Below are 11,317 nucleotides of genomic sequence, written 5' to 3'. Positions count from 1 at the left end.
TGAGTTATATAAGTTTATTGGTGAGATGAGGAAGCAGGGAAGACAGGCCTGAATGAGGACAAGAATGTACATGCTGACAGCACAAATCCCTTCATTGATAGGACCAGTCGGCCAGGGTACCCCCAGCTACCATCTGCAGGGACCATGCAAGGTACAACTGATAACCAGGTATTTCCCCAGAGCTGATGTTGCTCTAACAAGAGACAGTCCTTGCAGGTCGATCAGTGGACCTGTAATCTCCTGTTCCCATGGAGCACATGGCCAAATAACTACTAAGCCAGGGCAAGGAAGGGACAGCAGGAGGACTGGGATTGACCTTGAGAGAAAACTTTCATCTGCAAAGGGGCGTGCAGCCAGAGAAAGGGTCAAGTCTTTATTCTTGGCAATGCTGCAGGAAGGAGATGCTGGGTTAAGAGGCCTCTTGGTACGAAGGCAGAAGAATGGGCTAGAATCCTGATTCTTCATTAAGAAAGACCAAAGCAGAGAGTTGCAAGAAAGGAGGTGTCAGTGGCAATGTAAAGCAAGGACGAGATGATGACAAATGTGATGGAGGAATTTCCTAGATGAGAGAGACCAGGAGAAACCAGAGCAAGGTGTCTGGACAGCTATCTTTCACTTTATCTTGTGGTTTTCTTGGTAGGTGAGCTCAGAGCTGGGGTCTTCCCCAGTGGGTTCTTGAATTCACTTGCACTCCCCAGCCTGGTTTTGGCCACCCCCTGGGGGCTGCAATTCCCACTGCCAGTGACACAGCCCCCAGACAGGATGCCATAGCCCCCGCCAACAGATCTGGGCCGATAGCCGTAGGCGCCGGCAACGCTGAACCCAAAGCCAGCTTCGGCACCCGTGGTCCCGGCCGTGGAGCTGCTGATGACCGCTGTGGAGGACGGAGGGAGGGAAGGTAAGCATGTGTCCCAGGACAGGGCTGACCCAAAGTCCTCTCTAACCTCCCAGACCCAATTAGCTTAAATGTGTCCCTCCTAGGCAAATACTCCACATCAACCAGGGACCGGACTTTAGTGACATATGCACAATTCCTGAGCAGTTCAAGCACCAGGAGAATCAGCCCAGATCCCACAGGACACCCAAACCCAGAGCCTTCTCATTCTTCGAACATACAGGCTTCCCCCAAAGAATAGATGATGCCCAAGCATCACGTAGGCCAACAAGTCTCGCATTTAACTCAAGAAGACATTCTTAATTCTTTTCAAAGAAGTTCCTGATTGCTTGATACAGGGGCGTTTTGGCCAGCTTATCTCAGGAGACCAGGCTGAACCCTGTGGGGCAGCATTGATACGGGTCCTGCACAGTGTTCCTGTGCACAGGTCTCAGTCTGAGAAAGGCGGTGCCCCTCTTCCTGCTCATGGCTTCCATCATGCAGAAAAGCCAGGGTGCGGGTGGCAGAAGAGGATGGGGCTGAGAGTCTTATCCCAGAGTGGGTGAGGTTTCTGGGGAAAGGGCCAGCTGAAATGTCAGAATGTGATGGGAAGCTGACTCCACAGAGGAAGAGCCCGAAGGTCCCAGCAAAGGAGACGGTTAGGACAATGTTCTACCAGGCAGAGCCCAGGCTGTTCCGGGGGGTCCTGGCGGTAGGGGACCACTCACTTTGTGTTCATCAGTGGGCTAAAAATACTCTTTGGGGGGTGTAAATACTCACATATGCTCACAGAATTGGTGTATCCTCTAGACATCCTGCATGGGGAGAAAAGCACAGGTAAATCTTCACCACACGGAATCCAAGTTACCCTGACCTGGAATTATCAGCCTCCACAAGCCCTCCAGCTGGCCAGGTGGCAGGAACTGCACCTGTGTGACTCTAAGCGCCTCTCTCTCCCTCCCTGCTCTGCTCTTTCCCCTTCAGAAATGTGCAAACTTGCAATCCTGGAGCCCCCATGGCAACACCACCTCCCAGGGGCCCTCCTGCTGTGCTTCTCTTCAGCCCATGCCTTCATTCCTGTGGGGCTACTGCATGAATAAATAGACGTGTGGAAATACTAACATCAGGAGTTACCACTAAGGAACTAACTGTGTAATTTTAGGACCAATAACTTCTCCTCTCTGGGTCTCATTTATCAAACAGTACTAGGTTAGAACAGGGTTTTTCAAGTGTCAACACTTCATGTACCACCCTTCCAATTGTTTTTAAGACCATGTATAACTCATACTGTTATATATTTAGTATTTTTCATCGATTCTGCCTTTTTTAACAAAAAACACATTTCTCTTAAAAGGAACTTTTATATCACCAATAAATAGAAAATCAGCGTTGCTGGACCAAAAACGATAAAAACAGTAGCAGTAAAAATAAATATAATGAATAAAACAATTTAAAAAATTTTGGCTAGATAGTGTTGTCTGCCCAGAGACTCTGAATCTGTAATCTGCCATCTCTTTACTAACAGAGATATTTGCAAGCATCAGGGCGGTGTTAAAGATACAATAGCACCATGCTCAGACTTTCTCCCTGTTTAAGGCTGTTTGTGGGTGACCTAAAAAGCATCTCCAGCCCCTCCAGCAGCCTGCCCCCCACACTTGGGAAACTGAGTCAGAGGATTCCAAAAGTCCTTCCAGCCCTAACATTCTAAGACCCCTCCCATCACCCACCGGCACTCCTCGCCCTCCAGCAGCTTGCGGTAGGCGGCGATCTCCACGTCCAGGGCCAGCTTGGTGCTCATCAGCTCCTGGTGCTCGCGCATCATCCTGGCCAGCTCCTCCTTGGCCTGGAGCAGGGCGGCCTCCAGCTCGTCCAGCTTGGCCCGGGCGTCCTTCAGGGTGCAGTCGCCCCGCTGCTCAGCATCGGCTATAGCCGTCTCCAGGTTGGAACACTGAGGGCCAGGAAGTGGAATTGCCCCTGAGTTTGAAGGCATCCTGAATCTCCCTTTGCCCCCCACCCCAAGTGTTCATTGGGGTTGGACCGTCCTCTGTCCTACCCCACTTCCTAGAGCAATGGAGTCCTGTCCATGGTGATGGAGTCCTGTCAACCTGGGACTGGGAGGCTTGTTATTCTCAGCCCCTTGGCTTTTTGAAAAGACTCTTCCAATTGTTCCAGAATTCAGGTGGGAGCTAAGTGTGAGGGATGAGAGCAGGGCTTCCATTTGAGGAAGGGGGACCCAGAAAAGGAGCAGGGGCGTGGGGTAGTATGTGTGATTGACAGTTCACCCCTCCCTTGGGAGTGAGCCAGGAAACCCCAAAGCCCCTCACTTGCTTCTTCACACTCTCAATCTCCGAGCGCAGCCTTTGGGTGAGCCGGATCAGCTCTGAGATCTCATTCTTGGTGTGTCTGAGGTCATCCCCATGCTGGCCGGCCGCCAGCTGCAGCTCCTGGAACTAGAGGGAGAGGGGCCAAAGCAGCGACCGGAGCTCAGCCTGGCAGACTGTGCCTTTGCCTGGGGAGTGTGGCAGAGGTGGGTAGGGGTCCCCAGCTTCGCCAGGCCTATCAACTGCCTCCCACTCAACCATGTGTTCATTGGCTTGATTTATTTGTCTTAAGCACAGTTGATCTCACGGATGGTTGGATTCGGCCTTAAGGGCAGTTGAAATTCCCATACGCTCCACACAGCAGCTTTACAACACACGACTTCGATTACGATACTCCTCCACCTGCAGCTCTCCAAAGTCAAGGTCAAAATTCAAACTCCTAGCTTGGCACCAAGGTGCTTTCTGACCTGGCATCCACCAAGCTCTTCAGACTCAGTTCTCACTGCCCTTTCCCATCACCTACTTGGCTCTTCATCTGTGCCAAACAGTTCCAGGTTCCCTAAACGGCCCGTGTGCTCTCAAGTCTCTGAGCCTTTGAGTAAGCCTCTCCCTCCAGCTGGAAAACCCTCCCCCATCCATCCTCCCTTTTTCCCTAACCAGCCCCAACTCAGCCAGGGTAGACTCACTTCCTCCAGGAGGCCTTCCCTGATTCCCTGCTGGGGTGCATATCTGTGCCCGAAGCCCCTGGCATCCCAGTCTGTAGGTCTTACCACACTGTACTGTGACCACGCGATTCTATGTCTCTCCCATCAGACTCAGAATGACTGGATGGCAGGGACCTTTAATTTTATTTCTGAATTCCCTGTATCTAGCACAGGGTCTGGCTGGAAAAGAGGTCTGATCAACGAATGCATGAATGAATGAACACACCAAAGAGGGAGCTGATGAGCCACCCATCTATAGTTTCAGTGACTTCCTCCCCTTCAGAGCTCAGCTGGGTCCCAGAGTACTGGCAGCTTGTCTTGCTGGACGTGGAGGCACATTGTGTGTGTGTCTGTGGGGGGAGGGGGGGTGTAGATTTCGCTATACCCCAGCACCTCTGGTCACGAATTTGGGGTCATCCACTAGCTTGGGATTATTCCTGCCTTTCATGTCATTCACTGAGTAGCCGACAGACAGTACCCCATTTCTACCCCAGAATTTGGCGTAAGGGGAACACAAAGAACATGTGACATTCAGAACTCCAGTGACTGCACTGCCTGTCTGTCCCTGAGTGGTTGGCATTGCCAGTTGTCTTGTATCTAGCCCCAGGATGGATCTAGATTCAAGGTTCTCCTTAAAGATGCCAAGTCCCCTGGAAGGCACGGGGGCTTCTCACTGTGCTCCTGTGTTTTCTCTCTGGTGCTAAGCTTGGGACAATAAACCCGGTGCCAGGCCGGGCGGCCTTCTCCTGCTTCTCTGCACAACGGCCCTCCCCACCCACTGGCTGTGAAGGAGGCACTAACTCCCCGGTTCTGACACCAAGCCATCTCCTCCTGAGACCAATGGGAAACTAAACGCCTGCCATTCAGCTCCCAGCCCACCCTGAGCCCTTAACATAAATGCGTCTCAACCAGAGTCACCTCCTGGCTTTCTGCCTAAACACCATGGAATTGGCCGTCAGACATGTAGATTCAGACCCAGCTCCATCACTTACCAGCTAAATGACCTTGAGAAGTTACTTAAACTGCTTGAGCCTCGGCTTCCTCATCTTCAAAAGGGGAATAATAATCATAAAAAGTGCTCATAATCCTATGTCTGGGACTGCACTGATGCCATCCTGCTCACTGAGTTCTTGCCCAAACTGGAGAAATGCGCATGTGGGTAACCTCAAGAAGCAGCTGATCCCAAATCATGTTTATGCCTAATTCTTCTAGAAGGAACCTGGGGTTCAGCACTGGTCACCGACAATCCAGAGTGGTTAGACCACACAGCCATCCCTGATCCTGGCCAGAGGCAGAAATGTGGAGGAATCTGGGGACTGGGGACTTGAGTTTGAACGTTTATCAAGAAGCCCTGGCCTAAGTTGTCTTCTAGGCCGTGCAAGCCTCCCTTCCTCCCACCTCTGCAGGTCAAATCTTTCTGCCCCTGGGGTAGCAAGGAGGCAGGGGGAAGGACAAGATAAGTCAAAGAGTGTGGATTTCCCTTGAGAAGGAGCCTGAGAAACAGCAAGGACAATTAGGAGGTCGTCATCTTGATCTGAGAAACCAAATTACCTAAAGACTCATTTCCCACCCACGACCCATTACGGGAGTTAAGACCTAAGGTACTCAAACTCCCCCTTTCTCCTGGCAGCTGGACTTGAATGAAAAGGTAGGAGTTACCTGATCTCAGATCACGCTGAAGAGACCCCCTAGTTTATTGTAATTAAGGGAGTTAAGATGCTAACTACCCATGTTCTCCTCCTTCCCACACTCAGTTCAAAACTCTCTGCCTCTAGTAACATCATTCCTGACTTGCCCCACCCAGTCCTAGCTTCCTAACCTCTGTCTCCCCGGCACTCATGATTCTGTGACACACCCGTTTGCACTCAGTTGTGTGTGCCCTCCAATGGCTGCATGATTCTTAAGGACAGAGCTGCATCTCCTCCTCCTCTTGGGCTTCCCCAGTGCCCTGGACAACGCTGTGCTCCCAGCGAGCATGCGGGCCGTGGCGGGTCGTGGCACTGGACCAGAGGCCCCAGAACACGTGACCCTGGGGAGGTGTGCCGCTCACCTTGGTCTGGTGCAGCGCCTCCGCCTCAGCCTTGCTCTTGAGAGCGATCTCCTCGTACTGGGCCCGGACCTCGGCGATGACGCTGTCCAGGTCCAGGTCCCGGTTGTTGTCCATGGACAGGACCACGGACGTGTCGCTGACGTGGGACTGGATCTGAGCGACCTCCTGCAGGGGAAACAGGGAAGCTTGAAACGCCTTTTGTCAGCAGAGGAAGGTGCCAAGGTGATGCGCCTGCCCCAGCAGGGGAGCCCCCACGACCCTCCCAAATAGACTCAAGCTGTGTTCCCCCAAACGTCCAAGAATGGAGCTCACTGGCCCAGAGGGTCCAACACCACATCTAAAAACTGCTGAATGGGTTTGAAGCAGCCCAAGAAGAAAATACCCTCTGTGACTGTCACCTGAGAGAGGTCGAGAGTGGAGAAGGCAGAGGGGATACAGCCTGGCCACCACACAAAAGGCACGAAGGACACAGGAGCCCACGGATGCGTGACAACAGGCTGAGGCTTGAAGCCAAATGGTCACAGAGGTGGTAGCAATGGTGTGAAGATTTCCCACCTACATCCCTGGGGACTCATGCCTAAGACCCAAGGAAATACCACAAGCAGCAGAGGGAAGATAGGCAGAAACGGGAATATGATTGGCGGAAGGTCAGAAGGAACCCCTAAGGGACCCATGGCCTCCCAAAGAATGTGAGAGCTGGGCAAATGATGACGCACATCTTTTGGAGGCACCAGGATAGATGTCACTCTTGCTTTGATCTACAAAGCTCCCAGCATCCAAATACTAGAGATTCCCTGGGCTGTTATTAAGTTCCTGCTGAGTAAGTAACTGCGCATTCACATGTCTGTCCTTCCAGAAGACAGAACCAGGAAGCGGGAGCAGGGGCTGGGGGAGCCTTACCCCCTCATACAAGCTCTTGAAGAACATGATTTCTCTATCCAGGGCATCGACCTTGGCCTGCAGCTCCACCTTGCTCACGTAAGCCATGTCCATGTCCTAAGGGAATGCAGAGTCCCCTGACATCACCCTTCCTCAAGCCCAGACAGGCCTCTCCCAGGAACTGGCCCCCCAGCACCCAGCTCTGTGGCTAGCTGCCCCAAGGAATGGAGTCACGACACAGGGGCCAGGAACCTGACCCCCCACCCAGGACTCACTGCAAGACCCTGGGCAATTTCCTCGTGGATTTGGAACTCCTTCTGCCCCATCTAAGAATGAAATCTTTTTACTGCCTCTCTGTCTCAAAGAGAGTATGGGAGAGAGCCCTGTACTCCACATGGTTGGTCGTACGGCAGTCAGAGCCGAGGGCGGCCAGAGATAGGCAGAGTTGGAAGGTGAATCTGTAGCCCTCTCAGAGCATGTGCTGTTCCCCAGGCCATCGTGGGCGTGGCCTGGGAGTGACTGTCTATGTCTACACTCCTGCCCATTTACACAAAACACATGCGCAAAGTGAAGTATACTAAACATCAGGGTGTCCCAAGGTGTCCCCAAGCCACAAATCCCTCCATCTTCTCCTCTGGCACTTCAGCTCCAGGTCCTTCTTCAGGGGGCAGAAACTCCAGTCTCCCCTCTGATTCACCTCCTCTACCTCACACACTTCACTCCCTGGGGGACCAAGGGACACGCACCCTCTCCTCACCTTCTTTTTTTTTTTTTTAAATTTTATTTATTTATTATTTTTGGGGGGTACACCAAGTTCAATCATCTGTTTTTATACACATATTCCCGTATTCCCTCCCTCCCTCGACTCCCCCCCCACCCTCCCCATCCCAGTCCTCTAAGGCATTCCTCACCTTCTTAAGCACCACAAATTCATTCTCAGCAGTTGTGAGCTTATTTATTTCCTCCTCATACCTGTAGGAAAAGCATCACACTGAGAAGAGCATGTGTGCCTGTGTGTGTGCATGTGTGTGGTGTGTGTGTGCGCGTGTGGGGGGGGTGTGTTCTCATGGTGAAAGGAGAAAGATACCCATGTTATGTATCTTTTAACAGATATTATTGTACAACTTTGCAAATCTGTCCAACTCACTGGGACTATCTGGCCAGTGTTATGGTCCAGGTGACTGGATGGTCTGGGTCTAGATTTCCTCTGAAACCTGGAGAGTGAATAGGTTCTTCCTCCTCCACGCGGTGTCCAAATCACAGACACACACGGCTGCCCCTCTCAGCCATGGTGCTTGTGTCACCCCAGATGCCTGACACCCTTACCAATAACTCCACCCCATTCCCAAGCACGAGTCCCAAGGAAGCCAGACTGTCCCCTGGGACAGGAGGAAGGAGCACGGTCCAAATGTCCGGGACCTGAGGGAAGTGAGAGGAATCCCAATAGAAAGTCCAACTCCCTGCCCTGCTGGGAGGTTCCAGGGAACTTGTGGGCAACCTGGGTGAGCTTAGGACCCAAGAGGCTGTGGGGTAGGCACACTTGGGCTCCTGTGAGTGGGGAGCAAGAGAGCCACCAACTAGGATAGCCTTACTGCTGCCCAAGATGCTGGCTGTCCACTCTCCAGCCTGCCTGGATACCCAGAGAAGGCCCCCATCCTGCCTGGGCAGAGGAGCTCAGGATGGATTGCTCTCACCTGAGCTCAGAGCCGCCAAAGCCAGAGGCAAACGTCCCAGTGCCTGCAGGGAAAGCCCTGTCCCGGAAGGCAGTCAGCGGGGTGCAGGGTGCCGCTCACCTCTTCTTGTAGTCCTCCACCACGTCCCGCACGCTCCTCAGCTCCGAGTCCAGCCTCACCCGGTCCCCGGACAGCGTCTCCAGCTGCTTCCGCAGGTTGCCGATGTAGCCCTCGAGGATGGGCTCCAGGTTGTTCTTACAGTTGTTCAGGTCCAGCTGCTGCAGCAGCTGCCACTTGGTCTCCAGCACCTGGTTCTGCTGCTCCAGGAACCGCACCTGGAACCCAACCAACAAACAGTTAATGGCGAGAGGCCGTGGAGTTTCCTTTCTGGGACAGTAGCTGCACTCTCTTAGGTTACCGTAGCTTCATCCCTAAGAAAATGGCACTCACACCCCTCTCCAGCCAGGCGCTTTCTCTGACTGAGGTTCTCTTTCGGGGGGTGGCCACTAACATCAGGAGAGGCCTCACCACCTTCCTTTCCCTCTCCTCAAGATCTGTCTCTTCTGCCTGTCCTCACCTGCCCGGACCAGTGTCGATGGGCAGCCTGAGCTGCCTCTCCAGGGCGAGTCCTCAGACGTGTAAACTGGCCCCTACTACACTTCATACTCTTGGGGACTCCTGTTCCAGCCCTCGTGGCCTGGCCTGTGCTCTCCCTACTCTCCAAATCCTTGGTCACAGCCTCTCCCAGCCCAGCAAGAGGCTGGCGTCCAGCTGATCTGTGGTCTCAGGCCCTCTTAAGTTGGTTTCATATCTGGCTGTCTGTGATCTCAGAGCATTTCCCCAGGGAGAGCATCAGCTTTCTCAAGTTGCAATCTGCAAACGTTATACCATTCCTCTGAGTAAAACACTCTGGTGGGTCCATATCACCTACAGGGTCAAGTCCAAATTCCTTCTTGTGCTTTTCCAATGTGCCAGTCCCTCTTCCACCATTCACCCAACACCCGCACAAACCCAAGACCTCCCCACTCTCCAGACGAGTCCTATCATGCTGCATGTGACGACTCCCTCTCCTTAGGTTGCCTTTCTCCACCTCCATCCGGCAAACTCCTACTCATGCTTCACTGCCCTACCTCACTGTCACCCGTGGTGAGATTCCCCTGCTCCCCTAAGCTCGGTTGTCTCTACTTCCCAAAACTCTCCTACCCCTTTGTTCCTGGGTAGTTCTCAAACTTGAGCGTGCCTCAGCATCTCCTGGGGGCTTGTTAAAACACAGATGGCTGGGCCCCACTCCCAGAGTTTGTAATTCAGTAGATATGGGGTGGGGCCTGAGGATGTGCATTTCTAACAAGTGCCCAGGTGATGCTAGTGCTGCCAGTTCAGGGACCTCTTTTGAGACCCACTTCTTTAGTGCACCCCTAAATCCCCATCTGCTTCGCCTTATAGTTCGGGGTGTTTTATAGGCTATGAGTCTGTCTTTTGACCAGAGTCTGAGCTGGTCCAGGTCCCATGAGAGGAGGAGCTGGGCCTTATGGCTTTCTAGATATCCTAGGCTCTCACGGGCCTTGGCTTTCCCCAGAAAGTCCCACCTTGTCAATGAAGGAGGCAAACTTGTCGTTCAGCGCCTTGATCTGCTCCCGCTCCTGGGCGCGCACTTTCTGGATCTCGGGGTCCAGCTCCACATTGAGCGGGGCCAGGAGGCTCTTGTGGATGGTGACCGGGTGGATGCCCACCGGAGGGCACACAGTCGGGCACACGGGCCCCAGGGCCACACTGCCAAACATGCTGCCGGCAAAGCCTCTGGCTCGGCCTCGGCTAAACCCATAGCCCCCTACCCGCCCGCTGCAGCTGCCCACGTTGAAGGAGATGCTGCGGGCTCCGCCCAGGCTATAGAGGCTCCGGCTTCCGAAGCCCCCGCTGAGCCCTTTGCCCCCTGCCCGGTAGGAGGACGAGCTGCCTCCCGAGAGCACAGCTGAGCAGCCACTGAAGCCCCCCTTGGTGGCAGCTCCCAGCTTGTAGGTGAATTGGCGGCTCATGCTGGGGAGGCCAGCAGCTGGAAGGAGACGCCAACCCTTAGCTGAGTTGCAGCTCACCAGCCTGCAGTCTCGGGCTCCCCCTTTATAGGGCTCAGAAGGGAGCCACTGCCCTAAATTGTGGGTTTAGTTTGCCTGGGAGCAAGAAATCATTTTTTCCCAGCAACATCAGAGACACCAAGTGAATAACTTGAAAACCCCTCATGTGCTAGGCTTGCAAGCCTTGTTCCTATAATTTGTCTTATCTAATTAACAAGGGATAATTAGGCTGACCAAATTACCCTGGAACTATCTGGGCTGGGAGGTTTGGCACAGCGTCAATTGCCCCTCCCCAGGGCATGGGGGAGACCTGATTGCGGGCGTGCAAACGGGAGACCTTTCATTGACAGCGTCATCTGTGAGAGATCTCACAACTGTACCAGCACCAGATGGGCTGCTGCAGGGACCCTGGCTGAGCTGCTCTTATGTAGTTAGGAAGAGACTCCATGGCCTGGCTTCCCAGGGCTCCTGGAGACAGTTCTCATGGCCGGCCAGGGCCATCAGAGTCGAGCCCACGAAGAACCCAGACCCAACCCTCTGCCTGCAGGACCTGCTGTGCCCTCCCAGGCTGGTCTCCTGCTCCTCTGTGCCAGCCAGGCCGCCCTGCACCCCTTCACCTGCACACACGGACTTTGTTCCTGTACCCTCCCATCACCCCCATCCTTGACCTTGTAATAATGGTATTGTCACCATTCACGATGGCTAACGCTGGTGCACTGCTTTCCACCATTAAAATAGCTCCACATA

The 11,317-nt window shown here is 53.5% G+C and overlaps 1 protein-coding gene across 1 annotated transcript; it reads right to left on the bottom strand.

Moving 5' to 3' along the window:
- On the bottom strand, positions 1 to 10,555 carry LOC130833305 (keratin, type II cytoskeletal 73). The gene is made up of 9 exons (XM_057702797.1): positions 10,088 to 10,555; positions 8,622 to 8,836; positions 7,740 to 7,800; positions 6,850 to 6,945; positions 5,950 to 6,114; positions 3,199 to 3,324; positions 2,602 to 2,822; positions 1,655 to 1,689; positions 1 to 874 (listed from the first exon to the last, which is right to left on the bottom strand). Exons 1-9 carry the CDS (start codon positions 10,532 to 10,534, stop codon positions 618 to 620), a joined length of 1,623 nt encoding a protein of 540 aa, XP_057558780.1. The 5' UTR covers positions 10,535 to 10,555; the 3' UTR covers positions 1 to 617.
- Positions 10,556 to 11,317: the final 762 nt, after the last annotated feature.

This window comes from Hippopotamus amphibius, chromosome 12 (assembly GCF_030028045.1).
Source record: "Hippopotamus amphibius kiboko isolate mHipAmp2 chromosome 12, mHipAmp2.hap2, whole genome shotgun sequence".
Classification (NCBI taxonomy): domain Eukaryota; kingdom Metazoa; phylum Chordata; class Mammalia; order Artiodactyla; family Hippopotamidae; genus Hippopotamus; species Hippopotamus amphibius.
This window is presented reverse-complemented; position numbering and strand designations above follow the sequence as displayed.

Excerpts from the sequence above, each read along its gene's own strand:
- LOC130833305 (XM_057702797.1), bottom strand. The coding sequence starts at position 10,534 with ATGAGCCGCCAATTCACCTACAAGCTGGGAGCTGCCACCAAGGGGGGC. Across the intron at positions 8,837-10,087 it reads TTGCCTCCTTCATTGACAAG|GTGCGGTTCCTGGAGCAGCA; the intron begins GTGGGACTTTCT and ends GTTGGGTTCCAG. Across the intron at positions 6,115-6,849 it reads TCAAGAGCTTGTATGAGGGG|GAGGTCGCTCAGATCCAGTC; the intron begins GTAAGGCTCCCC and ends TTTCCCCTGCAG.